Source organism: Cottoperca gobio, chromosome 9 (genome assembly GCF_900634415.1).
Source record: "Cottoperca gobio chromosome 9, fCotGob3.1, whole genome shotgun sequence".
NCBI lineage: Eukaryota > Metazoa > Chordata > Actinopteri > Perciformes > Bovichtidae > Cottoperca > Cottoperca gobio.
The window spans coordinates 25681429-25708198 of NC_041363.1; the positions used below are offsets into that span (position 1 = coordinate 25681429).

Here is a 26770-nt window from a genome sequence, read left to right on the forward strand (position 1 = left end):
GTGGAGTAAAAAGTACAATGTTTACCTCTGACACATAAAGTAACAGCAATCATCAAGTAAAGTGTACATTTCTTACAATTGTAGCCTACTTAGTTACAGTACTTGAGAACATATACTTAGTAAGATACCACCAGTTCTTCTCTCCCCTCTGGTAGTAGTAGTTGCAGCAAAGGTAGTACTACAGTAGAAGTATAGTGTGCAGCGCCCTGCAGTTTCCACCCCCTAGCAGCAGAGGGCGTAAAACACACAAGCGTCTCTGTCATCACTTCCGCTTTTAAAACAAAATGGGTGGCGCCAAAGCTTGACAACAAAGCGGTTTGCTCCTTTCAACGGACACTCAGCGTCCAAGTAAACAAATGAAATCTCTGCTCTGTTCAAATGTCGTGCCCACAAGTGAGTTTCTGAAGTAAATTAAAGTGTAAAGAGGAGTTTGAATAAACAGTTCAACAGCTTCCCGTTAAAGTTGTACAAATGTCATCATGGCTTCAAAGACAGACCAACTTCTTATCGTTGTGTCCATCCTGGAAGGTAAGCACACACTTATCTTCTAAAGTAAATGATACAACAAACATTACCAGTGTGAGACATTAGTCAATGCTTGTAACGTATACAGCTGACTAATAAGCCGTCCTTTGCTGCTGGTCATGCTAGTTAGCTTTAGCAGTTAAGTGCACCCTAAAGTGCATAAAGTGTCCCCTGTTACAACAGGACGCCCTGACCTGGAGACTTCATCATTCTGTCACAAAGCATCATCCTCCGCTAGTAAAAGTACTAATACCACACTCTAAAAGTAACTTTACTCTTCACAAGTAAATGTCCTGCATTGACAATGTTACTTAAGTTAAAGTATGTAAATATAATCAGGGAAATGTAACGTTACTTAAAGTATTAAAATAACTTGGACCCTGGCTGCACGCACCATTTTATATATTTTATTCTATTTTTTGACTGCTGAGCTGACAAGCTGTCTCTCTCGCACACATTTCATTGAACCGTTGACCCTGTGTTAACCTTCATATTTAAAAATAAATATGTATAACTTGAAATTTGAACCGTTAACGTTATATGATGATGATGATGATGATGATGATGATGATGATGATGAAAAAGCCTATAACGATTAATCGTTTAACGTTATTATTATTATTAATAATAAACTATTTTGATAATCTATTGATCGTTAAAGTCGTAAAACAAAATATGTAGATTTCCTGCTGATACAAATACATATTATATTGAACTGAATATCTTTGGGGTTTGAACTGACAAAACAAGACATTCAAAGACATGGAGAAACTGCGATTGGACATTGAACAATTTTATGACATTTTATAGACCAAATGATTATTCTATTATGGAAATGTTAGTTGCAACCCTACTAATTATATTATATTATATATGATATATGACCTAACAGTCAAAGGGGACATTTTTCTACATATTTCTACATTTTCCTGATTATACTTGCATACTTTTACTGATGTAACATTTTCAATGCAGGACTTTTATTATTTTTACAGTGTGGTATTAGTATTAAATTATCTGAATATGGTGTCTCCAGCTCTGGACGCCCTGCACTAACTAGGATGTACATATTTCACTATTTTCTGACATTGTATAGACAAAACAATGCTATGCTATTCATTCAGAAAATATTTTGCAGATTAATCGATAATAATAGTCGTTAGTTGCAGCCCTGTAACTTTATTGTCACATGAAGTCTGAAGTGGTTTTTGCTGGTAGGCTGAGTCATAGTTTCAGATCAGATTTTAATTTGGCTGAGCAGTTTTTACTTTGGTGGACAAACACTTGTACCATGTAGTATTACAATACTGTGGAATATTCAGTCACAGAAGTAAAAAACTAAATAACTATATAATATACTATATATTATATCATTGGATTATTATTACTTGTGTATTAATGTAAAAGCAGGATTTAACTGCTGTAGTTGGTTGAGGTGGAGCTCATTTTGAACTATAATTTATGATTATTTTCATTCTCCATTAATCTGTTGATTATTTTCTTTTTGTTTTGTTTGTAAAAATATTATAATAAATATTGAAAATATTGATAAATGCCTTCACAATTACCCAGAGCCCAAAGTGACCCTTACAATGTTTACAACAATAGTTTATAGAGTAGTTGGACTCTTTCTTAAATCTACTTACAGTTTTACGAGTCAAGTAGGCTTTCACAAATGGAAAGTCTCTTAGGCTGACCACCTGGAGATTTATTCTCTCTCATTGTAAGCAATAGATACTGTAGGTCCAAAGCTACCAGCCATCTCCAAAATGTTACTGCGTTTGAGTCGTGCCTGGTGGTAGTTCACCATCTTTAGTGAAAATGTGTTCTGTAAGCAGTTCACAGAAGAAATGCTTCTCAATGTAAACGTGTCTTTCCTTCCACAGGTCGTCACTTTCCGAAGAGTCCCCGGCTCAGTCTGGTGGTGCAGGCGAGCTTCGATGGAGAGCAGCTGGCCACAGACCCAGTCGAGCACAGAGACCAGCCGCTGTTCAGCACCGAGCTGGCCTGGGAGCTCGACCGCAGGACGCTGCACCAGCACAGGTCTTAATTATTACAACATTACAAAGAGATTCAGTTAGCTGAGAAGGGAAAAGCCAAGTTTCTCTCACATCCAACTGTTTTTGCAATATTTAAATGTTTGTTTTAACTCAGCTGGTCTGACAATAGCACTGTTTCCAGATAACTTTAAAGATTATTAAATTGAGTCACAAAAGGTTAATGGGTTATTTATTTATTAATTGATTCTGCTATAAAACAATGTAAACGTTCCTCATTACAGATATTTTAAGACGAGGGAAAGCAGCACATGCTTACATTTTGAGAAGCTGGAACCTGCAAATACTGCTTGAAAAATGACCTAAATGATCTCTGATGATGATGAGCTGATTAATTTAATGTCGTTTGACTAATTGTTGCAGCTCTGATTGCCTTCTGTGTTTAATTACAGCACTGACATGTTATTATGCAAACTGCTGTTGCTACATGTTCAGAATCCCACAAGAAAATAACTATTATACTGTATTTATATATAAATATTATATTTGATAATAATAATAATATTTTTTATATAAATAATTACTTTATATGACAAAGTTCAAAACAAAGTTAGAAGGTGCTTAATTGTAACAACTAATAATAAAAGTAGATACATTCAAAACACAAAATATATAAAGTAAGACAAAGAAAATGTAAATGATTGTAAAAAGTACCATCAGTTACTAAAAATCCAAGAGATTAAAAAGTGAGTTTTAAGAAAAGAAAACATGTTGATCTTCTCTATCCATCTCTGGTGTCTGAATATGTAACGATGAACGAACACTCAGCTGTGTAGTGCGGATGCATCTTCTGTCCTCCCAGACTGCAGAGAACTCCCATCAAGCTTCAGTGTTTTGCCGTCGACTCTGTGAGTAAGAAGAGAGAGAGTGTCGGCTACATCGTCCTAGACCTCCGGTCTGTACAAGAGGTCAAACAGGTGAAGCTCCTTCTGTCTGGATGACATGTTGAAGTGTAACCACAGTGATACCCAGCTGCTGTCCACTGGGACCAGTAAAGAGATGTGTTTCGTCCTGTTAGGAGCCTCGCTGGTATCCGTTGCTGAGCAGCAAATACACCAAACAGAGACCGGCCCTCCTCCTCAGCATGGCGCTGGAGAATGACGCCAAGCCCTCCGAACCCTCTCCTGAGAGGTTCAAAGCCAAGAAGGCCCCGCCCCGGCAAGGTCAGCTGTTCTCTTTTGTATGAAACTTAGTAATTATTAGTTAACATCATTTATCTGCTGACACGTGCAGCAGTTTCATAATGTGGAGATGAAGGTGAAAGAAAGTGAATAAATGGCACTTTGAGCTGTTTCAGATTGTGAATCTAGTGACGCTGGAGAATAACATGTTCAGCAGTGATGTGTCTGACTGAGAAACATCTCGGAAAGACTCAAACTAACTTGAGACTGATTCCTTGTTGGCAGTCTGTCCGCTCTGTGTCTCTGGGAAGCTTTGTGATACTCTGCAGTGATCCAGATCCCTCAGATCTCACTCACGTGCCGTTTGTATTTAAAGTGAAAAGCAGTGGGATTCTTTTTTTAACTGAGATCCTTTTGGAGCTAATGATGTGTCCCATTGGACAGAACTTGTGTAGTGAGAGTGTTGTGAAAGCCGCAACTTGGTAGACAATCCTTTCTCATCACATGATGTGAGTGGAAACGTCTTTACTTTGTGTTAAACTGAAGAATTTAGGACATGTGAGAGACGCATCTTTAGATGTAATCGTAGGTGTGACACTTAAGAAAAACTTCTGCTTTGTTGAACCAGAAAGTGAGAGAGTTCCTGCTGAAGTTTCTGGTCCAGTTTATTAGCCAGAATGTGATATGGATTAAACATTGCAAACTGTAGCACACAAAAGGAGCTTAATATGAAAAAGTGTGCGTATGTAGCGTGTACCAACCTGACGTCTCTGTTAGAGGTAGAACTGACATGAGAGTAAAATATGTGACTCTTTCACTCCCTGCACTGCGACAGCTGTTACCAGGTTTCCAACCGGCGTAAACATTTATTGTGATTTTTGATGCCAATCTCGACATTTTTAGAGTTCCATTTTTTTATATACATAAATAATACACAACAAAAGCATGTATGACAAGGAACCCTTACATTTGGTGTTTAAAGAATTGTAACACATTAGGTAAAGAGCGGTAAATGTTAGTTTTCAGTTTTTCGAAAAGTTGTGAAATTTCGCAAAGGTTTTTTGCATTATTGCAACAAACCTTTTGTGGTTTGACCTCCTCCTCTCGCTGTTCTTTAGTTGTAAAACATGTTTCTGTCTTCTTGTGTTGTGTTCTCTTATTACGCATCTGCGCCCCTGGCAACAGCCGTGGCCTGATGTGTTATGTTGACTATGTAGCACTTTGAGTTTTGTTTACGCAAATGAAAGGTGTGCCTATAAATACAATTTATTATTATTATTATTATTATGATGTTATCGGGTTGTCCGTCTGTACGTCCCATTCTTGTTAATTCGATATCTATGCCTGGAGGGAATTTCTTCAAATTTGGCACAACGTCCTCTTGAACTCAAGAATGAACTGATTATATTTTGGTAGTCCAAGGTCACTGGGACCTCACAGCCAGAACTCAAAAAATCATATTATGTCAACAATTTTGTACAGGCATAGGTGTGAAGTGCACCTTGGCTGGTTGGTGGAGGCCTACAGACGCGAGGCGGTAATGCTATGTCTTTCTTGTCCGTCTGTTATTGTAACTCTTGTGCTGATCTGCTGCTGTAGGTTCTCCTGCAGTAACTGACCTGCTGCCAGATCAGCTGGAGGCCTCGCTGATCCCAGACCAGGGCTACCATCAGGTCGGACCTGCAGATCACTGCTGTGACATGTTCGTCCTGTCCGTCACTGTGGCTTTTGCTACTAAACTAGAACAGGTAAGGGCAGTACTTTTACCTCCGACCTGAGCTGCTACCAGTGAAGTGTTTGTTTAGGTAACATGAGATAATGTAGCCAACATGATGTCACATCCAGAAAGTTTTCTTGGCCGGGAACTTCTCGTTTGTTCTCGCGGTTACTCTCATTTTCACACAGAATGATGAAGCCAGCAACATCAGGCCTGATGTTTAGGGCCGAAGGCAGTCTGGGTAAAACAATACTAACTGAAGCTGAAGAAATAATTCAATAAAAACAATACTCGAAACTCGCAGATCGATGATAGTTTGGCAATGGAAGAACATCTCAGGTGGTAATTGTCATTTAAACATTATTGCTTTAACTTTTCAGCACTGACAGTCCGTCCCCCAGAGTGTCATGAGAAGACACTGAAGACCCCGACTCTGCCAAATGAAACCTTCTATCACAAAACATGTTCTTTCTCATGGCAGTTAGAAGTGGAGTAGAGACTGTATGTGGTGTGGCTTCAATAGAAAGCTCTTTATTCAATATGTGGTCAGTTAAAACTGTGTCTGTCAATCAGCCAACCGATAAGTAAACAATTAATCAAAAGCACTTTCTGATGCGTTTTAAGCCGTTAATCCAGTCGGCAAAATCTCTTTCTGCTACTAAAAGTTGGCAACATGCCCCAACAATGCGCCTGACAACACATCGGCGGCTGTAAGACATCACGCCTGAACTCCACTGAGCTGCGTTGTGGCTGAAGAGCGTTTCAGTTTTGCCTGCCTGACTGTGATACGCTCAGGAATTTGCAAACGGTGTTTATTTAGAAAATGAACCGGAGGCTCGACTAGTTCCACTTCCTCCTTGGCTGGATCTACTCTGTGCAACGCCCCGCAGCTCATACGTTTAGCGGAGCAGAGGAGAGCCTTCTGGGCGCTTCCAAATATTCATTTTGTGAATTGCAACACCGCCAGTTTGAACCAACAAACGAACCCAATGTGCTCTCTTGTTGTTCTCCACAGTTGATCCCCAGCACCATGAAACTGTCAGCGGAGGCGTCTGGGTTCTTCTTCTACTACTCTTTACTGGGGAACGACATCACCAGCGAGCCTTTCCTCAACCTCCTGAGCCCCGACTTCGAGCCGGAGCGCGCCTCTGTGCGCATCCGCAGCAGCAAACAGATCCTTCAGACCTTCCTGTCTCGGCAACCCAGTTTACAGGTGAGAGTCAAAGTGTCTGATGGACATCTCCTTACTGCCTGCTACTGGCCATGTTTCATCACAAGTTCCCGCCTGCCCTCCTCAGATCTACCTGTGCTGTGGGAATCACTCTCTGGGCAGCACAGACGTTTCTCTCTCAGCTCTGGCTGCTGTGTCTGTGGATCTGGAGAACAAGGCTGCGACGGTGGAGGGAGCATTTATACTCCAACCCCCTAAACACACCAAACAGGCGCTGCCCGCTCTGCCTGCCGACCTGCAGCCGACGGTGGGAGTCGCTGTTACCCTGAGGAGGGAGGAGGTTACACCACAGGTACACACACCTAGGAAATGTGGACTCCAAGCAAGTACACAGCGTTGAAAATGAATTAGTGATTGAATGTGTCGAGCCCTTTATTATTACATGTCTCCATTGTCCCCTTACTCTGCGCCGTCTACGTCTTTAAAGCATAAATTAGCATGTGTCTCATGTTTTGACAAACAACATCCTTGGAAAGAGTCACGCTTTTTCTGGAAGCCAGTAGCCATATAGTTTGTTTGTACAAACGCACAAGAAATAAGTGCGTGTGATCGGGTGAAGTCAAACGGACAATGCATTCTCTTGTGTTTTATTAGCAATCTAATCATTACTAATAATCAGACAGGCTGACATTTCTTCACAAATCGTAGCAGCTAATGTTTTCATATGTTTCTCCAATAACTTCATTTTCCAGTGTGACGTTACTCTGTTTTGATGCAGATTAACAACACTGTTCACCGGGCGTTTCTTAATCCCTAACAGACTCTTAAGTTTTGCATGATATTTAACTACTGATCGTATTAGTGACTAAGCAGATCACTGCAGTGCATGTGAACACACACCTGAGACATTAGACCGTATTATGAGCTGTGCATTACGCTACAGTTTGAAGAAAAGTTAGATTTTATTGTACTACATCAAGTTGTGCTAAGGGATGAGCAGTTTCAGCTAATGGTGTAATCAGAAAAGAGGAAGTCAAGTGAATACTCATGAAGCCCCCTGTACAGAATACCACCACCTCTATCCCAAGACCCTCCATTCAGATGAGGAGAAAACCTTCTCACTTGTTTTACTTTGATACAGCAGTAGCAGATATCTGGAATAATCTTTGAATTTTAGTTTCAGATGAGTGACCATCATATTTACTTTTGTCCTTTCTCCCAGTCTTTAGGGAATAAAGAAGGAAGTGGAGCTCCGACACACTCCAACCCTCCTCCCTCTGTTCCTCCTGCTGTACAGAGACCTCGAAGTTCCTCTCCGCTCCGGAAACCTCCCGACTCTTCTTCTCCTCCTCTTCCTCCTCCTTCCTCTCATACAGAGAGCGAAGCAGAGAGCCTGCTGGAGGAGCTTCAACGTGGCAAAGAGCAGGCAGGACTGCTGGCAGGTGAGGCTGTAAACACCACATGTCCTCGTCACAGAAGAAGTTCCAGTCAAACCAAAGAGGAGTAACATTGTGTTTGTTCTTTTGTCCACCTGCAGACCTGGAGGTTCCTGTGCAGCTGCAGACTCAGACTGAAGCTACAGCAGAAGGTGGAGCACCCTCTGTCAGTGTCTCTGCTCCCAAAGTGTCCATCCCCTCCTCCGCCCATCACTACTGCTTCTCTCTGGACCTCCGCAGCCTGGGAAGCCTCAGCCTGACACACCCCATCGCTGTGACGCTCAGGTGAAAGACTTCATCTTAATCCCAGCTTTCTCCACAGAGATGGCATGTCACTCCCAAGCCTCACTGTTAACACGCAGTCACAATTACAGAAAACATTTTGGGAATGTTCGCCTTTTGATTTAATTTCTAGTGAAGCCTTTACCTACGATAAACAGATAAAAACTAAAGTTAAAACCATCTAAGTCCCTCTAAATGTACTTTTAAAAAGCAGTGCAGTACAGCTGTCTGACTTGTTAAATGATGATTGTGTGTTTGTTGTCTTTCAGGTATTCGTATCAGTTCTTTGGCAGTGCAGCTCCCATCATGACCAACCCTCCTGTGGAGCTGCAGAGGAACATGGAGGCGTCTCTGCCTCAGTCCTACTGCGCCTTCGACTTTGCCGCTCTGCCACAACAACTGCAGGACACCTTCCTCGGGTACCAGGAACACAAAAAAACCACTGTTTCCTTTTCATACTTAATACTTGAATTGTATACATATGCATGCAGTGCTGACCTGTTGGTAGAGGGAGGATGGAGGGATTTCTCTTAGACTGTTGGATCTAAACAACAATGACAAATGGTCAGTGTTTTTATCAGATCTGTGTTGTATCTGTTTATCTCTATATGTTTTTTTTTAAACTCTCTGTTCGTTAAAAATGATGATGTAGCTTATATGATACATGGACTTATTAATGACATTTGCCCCTGCCCTGTTTCCATTATAATCATAATGTTTTGTCTTCAGAATCACTTCTGTCCAGCAGATGGTGCAGTAGGCCTGGTTTTCACATTGTTTTTGTCAAATGAATAATGGAGCTGCTGGAAGCCCTGCAGAGTAATGTATAATGTGTCCGTGTGTTGTAGAGTTCCTCTGGTGGTGGAGGTTTGGCACAGAGACTCCACCAGCAGAGACCAGCTGATCGGACGAGCCTCCATCCAGCTGTCTCACCTGCTGAGCTCTGAGAGGAGCAGACTCCTGGCATCAACAGGAGAGCAGAGCTGGAGACAAACTCACCAGGACCGCATCCCCGTGTTCAAAACACAGCGGTAGGAAACAACACTGACCGACAGACTGATCACACGGTGCACCTTCACCGCTGTTCAACAACTGTGTTTCCATCCTTCAGTCCCAGTGAGAAGGTGGCAGAGTTGAGCTTTGTGGCAACGCTGGAGGACCTGGGGTTGGTTAAAGCCAGAGAAGTCATCCTGTATGACTCTTCACAGGTGAGACTCGGCTTGGTTAAAGTAAAATGAGTTTTCACAATGTGCTTTGGTCGATAAAGGTACCAAAATAATCCGCTTCCTCCTCAACTCAGACATTTCATCTGCACGTGATTATTACATAGGTCTGTGTTTTCTTTTCTTCTTTTTTAAAATGTATTTTAAACATTTTGCATCAATCAATTAAAATTTTCTACACATTTCAGAAGTCAACACATTTATATAGCGCTGTTCACGCAAAGCACCTTTACAACACAAGTCATCATTCACACACATTCATGGAGGTAGTGCCACCTGCTCATCAGGAGAAACACACACACACACACACACACACACACACACACACACCCTGTTGGCCAGACCATCTGGAGTCCCATCTGGAGTAACCTTCTGTACATAGAAACGCAAAATGATCAGAATCCTTCAATTGATGGTTGATATTGTTTTTTATCTCTTAGAACCCTCAATAAGTTTTCCTTTCTAACTCGTTCATCCTGAAGACAATCACATTTATTTACACTGTTAAAGAATGTACGTCCTGTCCACTATATTAGGTCCACCTGTGTAATCTAATGTAATCCAGTACAGACCTGCCACAGATTCTCTTTACAAACCTTATAATGTTGACTTTTTGTAACTCAAGTGTATATTCGTACTTTCTAATAGTCTTCCCCCTAATGATTGTACATTTGGGCTCAAAACATTAGAAACACCTCTCAATGTGATGCAAACTATAACTTAATTAATAAACATATAGTTGTATGAATACCTCTCTGAATATGTAATTCAAAACCTGGACATTAATATCGTTGCAGGTAGAATTCATGGCTGTACAGGTGCACCTGATGAAGGCTCCACTGAGTGTACAGACCTCGGAGTTACGTTTTATGGTAATAATTGACCTGTTTTTAATCTTCCTATGTCAACAGGACGAACCTGCAGTCCCCAAACAGCCGTCCTCCCACCCTGCTGCTCCCAGCCTGAACGCCCCCCCGCAGGGCCCCACGGCCCCCAGAGACACCCTGGAGTACCGCACGGCCCTGGAGCTGGAGCTGTGGAAGGAGGAGCAGGAGGATCTGTTCGATGATCAGGTAAACACAGGACTGACAGTAAACCATGAAAAGACTGGTTCAGAAAAGGACAATAATTAAATACAATGTAATGAACAACATAACATCTATAAAGCTGCTTCACACGCAGCCCCTTTTAAGATTGTTAACTACAGTGTTTTGACTTCATTTTATCAGGTGTTTGATCTGATTATTCAAGATTAAATATGAACACAAATACAAATATGAATATATGTATTGTCTGACAGCTTTAGTTACTTTACAGATTACAGTTATTCCTCCACTTCCTGTCCAGTGAAACCATGTATCTCCAGATGTGTTGATGTTTAATGTTTGTGATAAACTGAAGGATGAAGTGTTTCTTTATGTGTTGAGAACATTCTCCTACTTCTTAAGATAATAAACTCTTTAAAAATCCTCTTGTTACAAAGCTGAAAACTGTTTTTCTGAGGAACTCATGAAAAGTTGACTCTTTATAGATACGTGCTTCTCACTGAACAGAGACAAAGATACCAACATGATGATCTTATAGAATATGATGCATTGTTTAGACTACCAGATAGGATATGTTTTCACAGTGTGGTATTCACACTTTCAGGTATCAGATCCTAATACTCACTCCATCTCTGTTTGTTTGTTCCAGCTGAAGAAGAAGGAGCTGAGCCACATGCAGGCTCTGGCAGAGGAGTGGAAGAGCAGAGACCGAGAGAGAGAAGCTCTGGTCAAGAAGAAGGTGGAGCGTCCACACCTACCTACACAAATACACACCATGCTTACACATTCGTGTATATACTGCATGGGACACTTCTATCTGAATTTAATAATGACCGCTCATGTTTGGCCCCAAATCTCTCTGCTTGCAGGAGGTGGAGTATAATCTGTTGGAGGAGCAGCTTCAGAAGACTCTGTGTGATCTGGAGAAAAGAGAGAAGCAGCTGACTGAGGCCGAGCTGGAGGTCAGGCTCACCTCTGACACGTTACACAGCAATGAGATTATGTAGTGTGTATACGTTAATGACAGATTATTGTACAGTGTGAGAAGGTTTATGGAAGTTTTGTTGTGTGAATTTAATGAAAGAACTGAAGGCTGTTTAAATCCAGGAATTAAAATGTTTTTGTCAAATGGGACCTTTACACTGTGAATGTGTAATCTACAGTAGTGGAGGATTAATATCAGTTAAATAAGACTAAATAAGGAACCTCTTAAAATGCTATAGCTAAAGTCTGAAGGTCGTTTTGACCAAAAAGTCAACACATTTTTCCTACCTATTAAATATAGGGCTGCAACTAAAATTAGTTTTAACTATCAACTATTCTGCAGATTATTTTCTTGATGACTAAATAAATTGTTTGGTCGATAAAATGTCTGAAAATAGTAAAAAAAAAAAAGAAAAAAGAAAAGAAACATTCACAATATCCTAAAGCGTGCTAACAGTGACGTCTTCAAATGTCTCGCTTTGTCCAACAATCAGTTAAAAACTCAAAGATATTTAGTTTACTGTCACATAAAACAAAGAAAAGCTGAAAAATCACTTAAACTATGAATCAATATTATTATTTTTATTACAAAGTAACTGCATTTATTAAATACATGTAAAGAAACGTGCAGTTAGCAAGACAGTGAACTGAAACTTAAATGTGTCCTATTGATACATTTACTCACATAAATATATGAATTAGACACAAAGTATTATTCCCCCTCCTGTACAAAGTGCACCACAGTGTTGTCACAGTGAGTGTGTTCGTGTGCTCAGACTCAGAGGCTGCAGAGGGAGCTGCGAGCTGAACACAATCTGACCCAGAGGGAGCTGCAGGAGAGCAGCAGGAGGCTGCAGCAGGAGTGTGACCACCGGGGGGCGATGGAGAGAGACAAAGTCCGACTGATGGAGGAGGAGCGAGTCCGGCTGCTCCAGCAGGTAGAGACAGAGAGAGAGTACTTCTGTCTCTGAACGAGGGAGTTTACCTAAACAATAATAACCTGTGTTTGTGTTTGTGTTGTCCAGATTGCAGACGGTGAGTCTCGGTACAAGCAGCTGGAGAAAGAGTTCCAGCTCTGCAGAGAACAACAGAACATCAGACCTGAGTTCAGACTGCAGTCAGAGATCAACTTACTCACTCTGGAGAAGGTAATAACTCTGTTTCTGTATCACCACCACCAAGATAATTAATACTTATTATGTCAGTTAAACATCTACTGAAGGAGGGATTTAAATACTAACAATCAGACAAAAAACAAAAGCAAAGTGATGAAAGTTGGAAATGTTTGTTGCTGCTATAAAGTTTACAGAGGTGGAAGAAGTGCTCAGAACTTTTACTTACAAGTAATTGTAGTAATACCGCCGTGTGAAAATACTCTGTTACAATTAAAGTCCTGCATTCAAAGTCTTACTCAAGTAAAAGTGCAAAAGTATTAGTAAAAAATAAATATGTACTCATGCAGAATAATATATATTCAATTATTGGATTATAATTGTTGATGCATTAATGTGTTCATCATTTTAATGTTGCAGCTGGTAAAAGTGATGCTTATTGTAATTACTCTTTATAATATTATACCAAAAATGTTTTAGTTGATTAACATGTTGTAATAATCTTAATAGAGATCAATGAAGTCAAAAGTATTTCCTTTTTTTAAGATGTAGTCGAGTAGAAGTATAAAGAAGCTTCCAATACAAGTTCCTGAACTGAAGCTTAGTTCTTGAGTAAATGTACTTGGTTGCCAATGGTTTCAGTATTACACTGACACACAGGTGACACACAGGTGGCGATGATGTGCTAAGAAACTTAGGAATGTGCCGTCAAAGACGGGGAAGAAAAGGACGGCAACATGGCTCGTAAAAATGTTTTAAAATGCTCAAATAATTAGTTTGTTGACAGAAAAGTAAAGTCCACCGAGTAGCTTTTCATTGTAGATTCAAAGAAGAATTAAAAAATGTTCGTGTGCAATAAAGACAGAAACTGATTTTTATTTCATGTCTTCCTGTATTACGCTCGTGTGTGATGCTGGTAATCTGTCGGTCTGCAGTAACAGTCGCTTGTGTCATTATTAAGGTGGAGCTGGAGAGGAAGCTGGAGTCCACCACCAAGTCCAAGCTGCACTACAAGCAACAGTGGGGGCGCGCCTTAAAGGAGCTGGCCAGATTCAAACAGGTACTGTTCGTCGAGAGAAGGGAGAGGGGGGGGGGGGTGTGGTTCACAGTTGTGGACTCACCACGGGTTCTTCAAAGATTCTGAGAGTTCACTTTCCACGTCCGCGAGTCGATGAATGCCGTGGCCACAGGCGTGATGTTTACTGGCTGGCTGTCTGTCTGTCGCATTCTCGTAAACGCGATATCGCCTGGAGGGAACTTCTTCAGATTTGGTACAAACTGTGACTCGGGGATGAACTGATTAGTATTTGGTGGGCAAAGGTCACTGTGACCTCGCAAAACACATTTTTGGCCATAACTCAACAATTCATTTACTAATTATGACAATTTCACACAAATGTCTAACAGGATAAAATGATGAAGTGATGACATTTTGGACAGATAAGGATGTAAACTGTAATTTAACTGGCTGGCGGAGGCAAACAAGCATGAGGCGGTAATTCTAGTTAAAGGCCAACAATTGGGGTTCTGTGAGAGCTCTAAAGTTAACATAAACATGATTAACCCAAAGTCAGTGAATCCAAAAAGTAGTTGGTCACCATGTGATGTAGTATTGTTTTAGCAGGAAGTTGTAAATATGTGTATAAACTAAATCTAATTATTTTCAAACTGAGCATCCAAAGTGCTTAAAACAAATGAGACAAACGGAAACTAACGTTTTTTTGCATTATTCATTAATTTACTGATTATTTTCCTGATTAATCAATTAATTGTTTGATCTGTGAAATATATGAAAAATGAATCTTCAATTGTCTGGTTTTGTCTAAGCTACAGTATGAAACCCAAAAAGCAGCGACAATAGTTAACTTCTGTTGATTCTTCATGTTAAAATAGATAAAATAACACATAAAAATAAAAGCAGTTGAGTTTTTCTTACGAGCAGACAGTAGACGTTTTGGCCCTGACGTCTCAGAACCCTCCCTGAATGCACCAACAGAGAAAGTTTGTGGAAAGTTAATTACAACGGGGCTGAAATCAATGAATTCACGAAGAATAGAAATTCACTCTAAAAACAGAAGTCAAAGCAGTGGATTCAAAACGTAAAGCCACACCTTTGAGACAAACTTTAGCCCCAAACGGCAGACACGGTGGAAGGCTGAGGCCGCTCCGCCCTGACAGCGCTCATCTTTCACAGCAGATAATTGTAGTTTTTCTGTGTTGGGACGTCTGCCGTGTTCAGGACGCTCCATGTTTTTAATCTGCTGCTGGAGACGAGCTGACAGTGTTAGGACATTTAACAGCTCTGTTTAAAGACACGGAGCAAGCAGAGGAAACTGAGCTCAGCCCGGCCGTCATCCGTCAGCTGACATCACAGCGAATACACGAGTACAGTATGCATGTGGTCCAGGCAAGAGAGGCTCAAATAAAAGTTCCTTTAGCTTTGAAAAAAGCATCAATACCACAGTTAAAAAATACTCTCATATAATTAAAAGTCCTGCACTCAAAGTAGTATTAGCAGACAAATGTGCTAAATTATTCAAAGTAAAAGAACTCATTGTGAACAGTTGGACCTTTCTAACGTTACATTTTTTGTTTTGTTTTAAAAAGACACTCTCATGGTTCCCTCACCGATTTACTTACACAGTTGAAAAGAACATGAAGGATAAAAGTCACAGGACTTATTTCCATTGTGATGCTTGTAGGAGATCTTAAAGATCCGTTACTGAGATATGTAGCGAGCCAAAACCTTTATAAAGGTCCTGGAGCCTTTCAGTGGACACAATCTATTAGTTTCCTAATAAGGCTTTTCTTTTTTACAAACATTTCATTACGTACGACCTCTTCACAATAAAAGCATCCTGTCGGTTCGCCAGCGGGAAAGCTTTTAATGTGAAGCAGCAACTGCAGGAAAGGTTCAGGTTGCGTTAGAAGAAACTTATACCGATAGACTTTTTAAAAATGTGTGTGTGTGAACAGAACTGATAGCGCTCACACATTTCATTGTCTACTTCACCTCAGCTAAATATTTGGCTCTGGTGTAAAAACACACCTCGCTCTCTTTTTCTTTCTCGCTCACTCTTCCCTTTTCTTTTTCCTACACACACACACACACACACACACACACACACACACACACACACACACACACACACACACACACACACACACACACACACACACACACACACACACAGAGAGAGCACTAAGTGGGGCTTTAGTCAGCCTAAGACTAATGTAAACACGCACACAGACCTTATCTGACAACCTAATAACTGTTACTGACATGTAACAGCTGGAAAACTGGACATTTTTCCTCTTTTCTTTTTGAATCAATCTCTCGCCCCCTCTCTCTGTTTTTCTCCCCCATCTCTCCCTTCAGTCGCCTCATCCTATCTCCCCTTTTCTCTCACTCGGTCCTTCTCTTCCTCCTTCACTCTCAACCACTTTATTTTCCCCCACCTCTCTCTTGTTTCCATGTCTTTCTTTGTCTACTTTTCCTCCTCTTAGTCTTAGTATTCATTTCATTTCGTCCAACATTTCCTTCCTCTTGTATTTCTTTTGTCTGCTCTTTACCGCTCCACCTTTCTTTCTCACTTGTATTTATATATACCTTTTCTTTCTATAAGCAGTCCTTTACTTTGAGCTATTCCTCCCTTCTCCATCCTCCTTTTTGCCGTTGTCAATTGCTTTTAGTCTTTCTCTCCTGTCTTTTCTTTCTACTCTCTCTCTCTCTCTCTCTCTCTCTCTCTCTCTCTCTCTCTCTCTCTCTCTCTCTCTCTCTCTCTCCCTCTCTCTCCATCTCCCATCCCTCCTTCCTCCCCTCTCTAAGTGCCACATCATTGTAAAGAAAACACGGCGTGATTTATGCAGCTCTAAGGGGGTTCAGCGCTGAGTGTCACCCCCACCTATTAATCATCCCTGGGATTGCGTTGAGCAATAAGCTAGCCGGGCGCTAACTATTCACATGTCACACTCTCGCTTTTTATATAATATCAGTCCTGTGTTTACACGACCATCCGTCTTGGCGCTCTGCAGTTTTTAAAGCCGGCTCTTGTTTGGTTTTTCTCGGCCTCTCCTCGCCTATTTATTCTCTCCTCTCAGCGCCTCGCATGGCGTGCTGTTTAGCTCAAGTCGGATCATAAAAATTCTTGTCTGAGGAATAATGTGCTTTTCAACCCAGGAGGTGTAGAGCGAGAATTAATGTCCAGACAACTCTGCGGTTTTAGATCAGAGAGTTAGCCTCAACGTTTCAGAATTCAAAATATTGGGACAAGGAGCTTAAGTTGGTCTTTTCAAAGCAAAAACATTGGGACAAAGAGAATAACGTTCTGAGCTTAGAAGCTAAATCTGGTATTTGTACAGCCCAAGTAGAAGGTCAGGCAGCTAGATGTGGCTTTTTAATAGCTGAAGACAAAACTAAACTGTCATTTTCAATGGCTATAAAGAAACAAGCACATATTTATATCTTTAAATCAAACTGTAACGTGACACCTTGTTCTTTAAAACCCTGTTTCTGATTGGCTGGCAGGTGCCTATTAAAAACTGCATCACAGGACATCTTATCTTTAATATTCTTTGACTACAACCAGGTAGATAGATTTGATCAACTATTTAAATATTGTTATAAATCATGTTTATGATGGAGGTGTCCTGATATCGAGGATGTTGATGGAGGGCAGGCTTTTACTCGATGTCGTTAAAACACTTTCTGACAAAATACTTTTTTATAACATGTTTAATAATCACGATATCAGACAACGACTGAGAAAATGAGGATTGATGTTAAATCTTTTGAAAGGCAAACTGGAGTAAAAAACAAATAAATGCTGAATGAGCTGTTCAGTCATTCAGATTTAAATACAGGGACAAAGAACACTGGCAATGAGCAGAATTCTGATCTAAATCTGAGGTCTGAACATGTATTCAGTGCCAGCTTTTGGTATTTCCGATTATTCCTGCTGATTAGTTCACCTTCATCATATCTTGCTTTCAGTCAGTCAAAGTACTCACGCTGTCGAAGTGGCCGTCTAGACTAAAACATCCTCTCATGAGTGTGTTTGTGTAAAAACTGTCCGTCAAACAACAGATGCAACATGTCGTCTGAGGGGATTTCAGTACCGCAGGTCTCCGTGGACACTCTGAAGGTTCCCACTGGTCATTCCTGGAATATTCTGGAGCTCCAGTATGAGGGGAGGTCAGGGGGGTCGACTCGTATATTTACATGAACAGTTCTTACATTAGATGGAAAAACCCAGACGGCAAAAACAACATCAACAAACCAGAAAGGAGAAATGCTTGCACTTTATAGAAGCACAAGTTTAAAAGTCTTTATGCAAGAATGTTTTCGTATTCTCATCCTCAACCTCTCTCACGTTTCTCACCTGCAGATGAATGCCATCTGTTAATGACGAGGTGTGTGGTCAGGAGATCTGATCATGAGCATAATCAATGCCCCTAAAGCTTGTGGGAAAAATGTCACGCAAAAGTAAAAATAATAAATTCACACGTGGAGCTGTCGGACATCATACGTCTGTGCACTTATTAGGGACCTGAAACGATTAGAGAAATAGTTTTATATTAATACAGCTGACTGTGACTGTTATAAAGAGCTTTGTACAGTTTAACATGAGGTTAGAAGCTAAAAACAATCTTTCTAAAGCAAAGCGGTCGGTGATTAATTTGAGAGGCTTAAACGATGAGGATAATATCGTGAAGAGAATATTAATTTAGCTAAAGTTTTGTTATGATTCTTAAGTCAAACACAAAAGGAAGGACTGATTCACTTTAATGTATTAATTGTTTTATTTATACATTGTTAAAAAGAAAAAAATAGTCAAATATCAAAAATCTTTAATATATCTTCACAAGTGTTGTTTCGTCTGTTACAAAGATATAAAAGCACATGATCACATTTCAGAAGCTGGAACCAGAAAAGCTTTGACATGACTTCAGCAGTTTCCAACCTTTTACTCTGCGCACCATTTATTAATTATAGTCATTCATTTATTAATTATATTGTGGTTACTTATTAAAGCTGCATAAATCAGTCGTACGTGCTTCTTAAGAACAAATCTGTGGGTCCAAAGCAGGAACCTCACAGCAGGAACCTCACAGCAGGAACCTCACAGCAGGAACCTCACAGGAGGAACCTCACAGCAGGAACCTCACAGGAGGAACCTCACAGGAGGAACCTCACAGGAGGAACCTCACAGCAGGAACCTCACAGCAGGAACCTCACAGGAGGAACCTCACAGCAGGAACCTCACAGCAGGAACCTCACAGGAGGAACCTCACAGCAGGAACCTCACAGGAGGAACCTCACAGCAGGAACCTCACAGGAGGAACCTCACAGCAGGAACCTCACAGCAGGAACCTCACAGCAGGAACCTCACAGGAGGAACCTCACAGCAGGAACCTCACAGCAGGAACCTCACAGCAGGAACCTCACAGCAGGAACCTCACAGGAGGAACCTCACAGCAGGAACCTCACAGCAGGAACCTCACAGCAGGAACCTCACAGGAGGAACCTCACAGCAGGAACCTCACAGCAGGAACCTCACAGCAGGAACCTCACAGCAGGAACCTCACAGCAGGAACCTCACAGGAGGAACCTCACAGCAGGAACCTCACAGCAGGAACCTCACAGCAGGAACCTCACAGCAGGAACCTCACAGGCAGGAACCTCACAGCAGGAACCTCACAGGAGGAACCTCACAGCAGGAACCTCACAGGAGGAACCTCACAGCAGGAACCTCACAGCAGGAACCTCACAGGAGGAACCTCACAGCAGGAACCTCACAGGAGGAACCTCACAGCAGGAACCTCACAGCAGGAACCTCACAGCAGGAACCTCACAGCAGGAACCTCACAGCAGGAACCTCACAGCAGGAACCTCACAGGAGGAACCTCACAGCAGGAACCTCACAGCAGGAACCTCACAGGAGGAACCTCACAGCAGGAACCTCACAGGAGGAACCTCACAGCAGGAACCTCACAGCAGGAACCTCACAGGAGGAACCTCACAGCAGGAACCTCACAGCAGGAACCTCACAGGAGGAACCTCACAGCAGGAACCTCACAGGAGGAACCTCACAGCAGGAACCTCACAGGAGGAACCTCACAGCAGGAACCTCACAGGAGGAACCTCACAGCAGGAACCTCACAGGAGGAACCTCACAGCAGGAACCTCACAGGAGGAACCTCACAGCAGGAACCTCACAGCAGGAACCTCACAGGAGGAACCTCACAGCAGGAACCTCACAGGAGGAACCTCACAGCAGGAACCTCACAGGAGGAACCTCACAGGAGGAACCTCACAGGAGGAACCTCACAGCAGGAACCTCACAGCAGGAACCTCACAGCGGCATTATTGTAGTTTCCATTCACACAGTGACGACGCTGCACGGAGTGGAAACCGGACCGTTAACCTCTTTGAAAAACAAATCTCAATACTCTGTCGGGACCGACTGATCAGATTGAACAGAAACAATTAGTCAATCGACAGGAACCGTTCAGACGATCGATTTCACATTTAAGTTTTTTAGGCTAAAATGCTTAACAATCACTTGGTCTTTTGGAAAGTGGTTTGTACTTTTGTTGATGACAAAATGATTGAGAAACTAATCAACAGACTAATTAATAATGAAAGTAATGGTTAGCTGCCCGTTTATTTCCATAAAACTGCGACACTAAGAGAAGTAGGAGCTGGGAGTTGGTATTGAATCAATAGTGAAAGAATACCAAAGGAATACACGAGTGTTCGGAGCAGCAGCTTCTCTCTTAGACAAACACCTCCACATTCTTACACTCGGCTCCTGTGTCTCTTATCTCGTGCTTATCGCTCTAAAACCCCACGGAGCAGTCTGAAGGAACTGATCTCCACGCTTCAAACACGGCAGATATAATACTGCTGTAGACTTGTTTAACCCCGTGTGGAGCAGATCTCATTGTGGTACCAACAGTTTCCTTTTCACTTAAACAATAACTGATCATATTCATTTAAGAAAACAGTTTAGGCTACACATCCACATCATTACTCCTCCAGTTGTGAGTTGTAGTTTTGTTACGATGGAGACGATCAGTCAATTTACTGTTTAATAGTATTAGCAGAAATGTCGAACAAGAAGTTTCAGCTTCTTGTTTGATGATGGTTAAATAAAGAAAACATTTGAAGATGTCACTTTGGGAAATCAGTTTCACTATTTTTAAAGTACATTTTTAAAGGCTAAACATTTATAATAATAATAATAATAATAATAATAATAATAATAATAATAAATAAAAATTGATTTATAAAAATAGTTGTTGCAAATCCTTATTATGGACCCTCATGGACACCGTCAGTTTTTACAATCTTCAAGTAGATTTCTTTAAATATTGGTCCTGGGTTTCTCCCAGTGTTTTGTTTTGGTCGTCAACACAAACGTGACTTTGGGCTGCGTGTGCTGCTCTGATCTTTTTGCCTTGTCGCTGCGCTCAAAGTTCAATCACATTCACCTCGTCAGTTAGTCTGACATGTTCCCTGAAAGCTTCAAGTGTTGGATGAAAAAGTCTTTCATCGTCCTTCATTGTTCCAATGAACTGCAGCACACGAGCTTTAAAATCATGAAGTGAAATCTGTTTAAAGACATTATGTTTATAAAAAGAGTCAAAGGTTTGGCATCCCTGACTTTAACTAAATATCTTTGGGTTTTGGACTATTAGTCGGACCAAGAGAGACAGATGAAGGCATCATTTGGATAGAAGAAGACAATAATAATAATAATAATAATAATAATAATAATAATAATAATAATAATAATAATAATAATAATAACAATAATGTGACCGCCATAAAAAGCTCTAGATTTGTAGAATCAAAGAGATGATGAAATGTTATTATTTGTCTTTCAGAGCAGGTGAGGTGTCAGAGCAGGACACCCCAGGTGTGGAGCTGCCTCCCCTTCAGTCTGTCAGCTCTTTACACAAAACAGACATTATATTTGTATCCATATTTTCTGTGGTTTCAGCTGTTTTGCAGAAACTCATTTGTCTCTAATGCGTCCCGGTCGTCCCCTTTCGTGTTTGGAACCGTCACATCCCCAAAAAACCTCTGTGAGAAACTCCCCCTGAACTCCCACAGGTGGAGAGCTGCTCAGAAAACTACATCTGAGCGGAGTAAAGTGTGTCTGTACGAGCCGTCCTCCCCCAGCTGCTCGGGACAGTTGACCTCTGAAAGTGGAGGCGAGTAATGGAGGGAAGTCGACGAGAGTGTGGGGGAGGAGAAGTCATTCTCTGGTCATCCACCCCAAACATCACAGACTGTGAAACCTGGATCCTGCTCTCCTGGACACTTTAACATCATTTGGCCAGTTTGGATTGGGCGCTAGAGTTGCGTCGATTTTTCCGGTTCGCTGTACGAGGTTTAACCGCTTTGGTCCAATTTCTTTAATATCTTTGAAGAACTCCATTTGTCTCTATTTTGTTATTCCAGACCATAGACGTGTGTGTGTGTGTGTGTGTGTGTGTGTGTGTGTGTGTGTGTGTGTGTGTGTGTGTGTGTGTGTGTGTGTGTGTGTGTGTGTGTGTGTGTGATATACAAGGACTCACCATTGATCAACAGCATAAATACTTTTTCAAGTGTTTGTAGGTTGTACACTAAATAAATAATAAAATATTGAATGTGCCGATCTGAACTGTATATCAGCGATGCGACTACGTAAGATTTGTGATGAAGAATACTCCTAATATGTTGATGGTGGGGAATTTTTATTATCGAGATAATCATAAATATTTGTCACATGAGTGAAAATGTGTGTAGCTCGCTATCACTGTAGAGAAGGGAATTATTTTAAATACAGGAATCATCATGTGAGGAAGAACAGACTCACACAATGTTGCTCTTAATAAACAAGTATTAATGATTTATAATTACCTCATTTAACATTGTTTTTCTTCACTAAATGATATTAATATACCAGTATGATTTGGTGCCATTTTAAGAGTTTAAAGCACATTTTGATGATTATCACATGTATGATAACTGTGACATGATGCCTACAGTATACACATGTGTACATGTCTATATGCAGCATGTAGGACTTACATAGACAGTGACGGGGCATTGGGACATGGACATGTTGAAAAGAGCATTTAACTGTAAAAATAAAATGATGCGTTCTTGTTGTGTTTGCAGCGTTCCATCAGTGTGTGTGTGTGCGCGGAGAGTCCTCAGCTGCAGCTGCTGGGAGCTTCCTGACGTAGCTGTAAAAAAAAAAAAAAAATGCTTCAAAGTCTTGAGTTTTAGTAGCTTTTCTCTTCCACCCTTCCTACCTCCTCTCTCTCTCTCCCCCGCCCCCCCCCGCCGAGGCCTTGGTATCACCTCGTCCTCAAATTGTTTCAGGACTCTGCCTCACATTGTCCTTGGCAGCGGGCACTAGAGAAAATGTTTAGCAAGTTTGTTTTTCTAGTAATTAGCCTTAAAACGGCCCGTAATACAGACTGCTAATGGTCCACAGAGAGCTGAGCCTGTGTCAACACACCGCCTCTGTGTGTGTGCGTGTGCGCGTGTGTGTGAATGATGTGTTCATGAGAGATTGTGTGTGTGTGTGTGTTTTTTTTGTTGGGAGCTGAGGTGATCAGGCGTGTGAAAAGTGTTCGGGCAGTAATGTGAAAATGTTGGTTTTCCCATCCAGAATCAGGCGTCTGCGTGTTCTGCTCTGTATCAGCAGAACACGGACAGATTCCAGCTTCTCACATCTCCAGTCTGCTGCCATGTTCTCCATGTTTATCTGCCCCGTTAGCAGAGCGGCTGTTCCTCCAACGCTTGCCCGGTCCATGAGAAGATATTTAAATATTTGCTGAATAGTTTAATGTTTAATTTTGGTGAGAATATTTAGTGTTTCCCAGCAGGTTGTTGGGAAACTAAAGTTTAAATCCCTTTTTTGATTTATAATCAAAGCTGACACCATATTAGTGTTTTTGTTTTCCCTGCTCAGACTGTTGATTTATTAACGTGCAGCTGTAAACCAGAACACGGAGCCCAGATTGGAATTAAGGGTCATTTTGGGAAGTCTGAGCCGGAGCAGCTGAGAGAAATATGACTTTTTAGACGTTTTTATGAAGTTTTCTTTGTGTTCCTCATCGTGTTCCTGTGAATTCTTCCGAGTCCTGAAGCATTTCTTCTCAGGGCAGTTTTACGAAAATGTGAAACCAGACACATTTATCACCAAACTCTTCAAACTGTGTGTAATTAGGAGAAAGTTCTTTGGCATCTCAGCGCACACATTTCAGCGCCGGGGTCAGAGGTTTATTTTGAAATGTTCTCGGTTCAGATTTGATCTGCAGACGAGTGCAGGACGTCAAGGCCCTGAAGGCAGTTGGTACATTAACATGCACACTAGCATTCCACTATTATTCTCAATGTGACAATATTCAGATTGATATGGGTCACGTACACGGCATATCCCGCTGCTATATTCCAAATGTAGTGTTTTCCTTTAAGAACATGGATGTGCTTTATACAACGTGATGAGGCTGCAACACGGGAGCAGCTGGAAAAGGAAAAACTTGAGATTTATTTACAGGGCGTATCCGCAGCACATACCCTGTGGGGGCGTTTTACGTTAATCCTACAGGTATGTTAACGGGAATATGGATTTTCATGAGCACGTAAACAGCTTGGTGGTGATATTTGTTGTCTCTGGCTCTTTAAGTGTCTCGACTCCGACAAGCAGACGGAAGCACATCAGGGTTTCAGATGTCATGAGTCACCTTCAATATTCACGTTTTTATATTTTCTCGTGTGTTCGCAGCGGGAGCAGGAAAACGCCATGATGCGCCTGAAGAAGCAGCAGGCGGAGCTCGAGGCCATGAGGCTGCGTTACCTAGCAACGGAGCAGAAGGAGGCGGTCCAGCTGGACAGACAGGAGCTGGACGACATCAGGAACGAACTCAACAGGTGACTATGACGTCAGCGTGTTTTATAAATGCTGAATAAGTCATTCAGGGAAATTCTTTGATGCAACAATACTTACACAAATATGTATTTACAAAATGTCTGTGAATAAAATCTAATTAGAATCTAAGACATACAGCAGCTAAAATATACTAATATAATCAAATACTGTGGGTATACAAACACATATATATAATGTGATGTGTACTGTTAGTAATATACATATATAGGTATACCTAAAAGTAAAGTGTAAGTAAGCAGGAGAACATGTGCAGTAAGTAGTACACAGCTGGCACTTTTTATCTCCTTGTTTCAAATCCTCTTCTGGTTCCAAACTCGTTACAAATACAGCAGCAACATGAGAAGCAGCATTAGAAATGAAACGAGATACATTTTACTAAAACATTCAAACCAACGAGCCAAAGTTTACAGACAGAAGTTTATTAAACTTTTGTTCAAATGTTTACAGTAGAAACTTTCAGAAGACTTTGATCTTCAGGGAGGTGGGAATGATTTATTTCTGACAGACCAAATGATTAATCGAGGGAATAATGTGAAGATGAATCCTTATCCTCAGCTTGTCGGGCTCTACACAGATGATCATAATGTGTCATCATGTTATACTAATGTGAACATGACGGTGTATTACAGTTAGCATGTTTAACCTGTCTGCCACCACCTTCAGGTCAAACTTTACATTTCAAATATAATACTTAATGTGTCCTCTTTAATTCACTGTCTCATTTAACATTCTTATTGTTGTAGAAATGGTATTAAGATAATTTGTTTATATTTTCTTTGAAAGATTAAAGCAGCAGGAGGACAGGTTAGGCTCCGCCTCGTCCCCGTGTGGCCCCGCCCCCGCTCAGAGCGTCAATGAGAGCGCAGACGAACACCTGAGCCGCCTGCTGGAGGAGCGAGACACTCTGCTGAGGACCGGCGTCTACACACACGAGGACCGAATCATCGCCGAGCTCAACAGACAGATACAGGACGCTATGAGGGACAGAGGGAATCTCTGACGTCCAATCAGAGACCAGCTCTGACGCCGTTTAAACATCGTCCACTCAGGCTGCATTTACAGTAAAATGCCCCGTGCCAAATGTACACGCTGCCTTAAAAACAAAACAATAACTTCTGGAGCCAGAGTGCAAATGAGGCGTCTGTTCTGCCGGCTGTTTGTCTTTCAGTGATCAATAACTGTCGGTGTAAATATGAGTAATGTAGTAAGGTAGACCTGAACTTGTCCTTTTAAAGGATCATTCCGCTAGTTTTGCATTTCTAAACCTCGGAAACTACAAACCATTTTCCATTTTCTACTTTTTTCAGGCACTTTCACTTCACTTTGTGAGCTGCTGATGCATTCAAGGACACTCCGACTTTGCTTCTGTGATTGTTAGAACGTTAATGAATCATTTATTAATGAACAATTTCACTGGTTTCAGCTTCTGGAATGTGAATATTTTGTGTGTAAACTGAATAGTTTTGGGGTTTTAGGCTGTTGGTCTGACTGAACAAGCAGTTTTAGGATCTTTGAGAACTTGTGATGGAAAGTTACTGATCAGTCAGGAAATAATTGGCAGATTAATCCACATCTTCTCACAAAGAAAAATCCCAACATTGTATGTCTTGAATTACCTCTGAAGCTCAGTTTCACAGAAATGAACTGAAACAAGTGGCTTCCTGAAAGAAATGTAAACTAAAAAGTGATTATTTCATTAGAAATGATCCCAAGTGATGTCAACTCTACTTGATTAGTAATTGATGGACTGAAAGTACAAAACCAGCGGTCTGCTCTTTAAATATGAAGCATTATTGAACCTGAAATAAAATGTGTTAAGTTATTAGAGAATGGTGAGTTTGTGTACAGTCTGTAAAATATTAATAATGTTTGTTCTGACAGCAGGCGGCGCTGCAGACTCACAAACACGCTCCTCCGACGTGCAGACGCTGTGACAGTTATTTATTTTTTATCATCAGAGCAGAGACGATGTTTTCTGTTTGTCTGCAATAAATTATTTTGGGATAAAAATCTGCTGTGTAAATGTGTGTTTTTGTTTTTTTCAAATATTTTTTATATATCTGTTTTATTAAAAAGCAGAGAGCCACTGGACGGATGTTACCGCTGATACAAAATAAATAAAGATTATTTTAAGTCTAA

General features: G+C 41.1%; 1 protein-coding gene across 2 annotated transcripts; it reads left to right on the top strand.

Moving 5' to 3' along the window:
• Window positions 1-286: 286 nt before the first annotated feature.
• cep120 (centrosomal protein 120) lies at window positions 287-26770 on the top strand. 2 transcript variants are annotated; one of them, XM_029440585.1, is made up of 20 exons: window positions 480-528; window positions 2412-2568; window positions 3385-3499; window positions 3601-3745; window positions 5303-5451; window positions 6436-6633; window positions 6719-6943; window positions 7814-8033; window positions 8129-8312; window positions 8579-8728; window positions 9158-9340; window positions 9421-9517; window positions 10444-10605; window positions 11228-11317; window positions 11448-11540; window positions 12339-12500; window positions 12588-12710; window positions 13636-13734; window positions 24467-24612; window positions 25415-26770. In XM_029440585.1, the coding sequence occupies exons 1-20, from the start codon at window positions 480-482 to the stop codon at window positions 25629-25631; spliced, it is 2964 nt and encodes a 987-aa protein (XP_029296445.1). In that variant the 3' UTR covers window positions 25632-26770. The 2 variants fall into 2 exon arrangements, with proteins under 2 accessions (XP_029296447.1, XP_029296445.1); XM_029440587.1 differs by lacking the exons at window positions 24467-24612; window positions 25415-26770 and adding an exon at window positions 21567-22952 and having other exon boundaries at window positions 287-528.

Bases quoted from the DNA above. Each gene is read 5' to 3' on its own strand.
- cep120 (XM_029440585.1), top strand. From the start codon at position 480: ATGGCTTCAAAGACAGACCAACTTCTTATCGTTGTGTCCATCCTGGAA. The intron at 2,569-3,384 runs GTCTTAATTATT...CTGTCCTCCCAG, and splicing joins AGGACGCTGCACCAGCACAG to ACTGCAGAGAACTCCCATCA. The intron at 8,313-8,578 runs GTGAAAGACTTC...GTTGTCTTTCAG, and splicing joins CCCATCGCTGTGACGCTCAG to GTATTCGTATCAGTTCTTTG.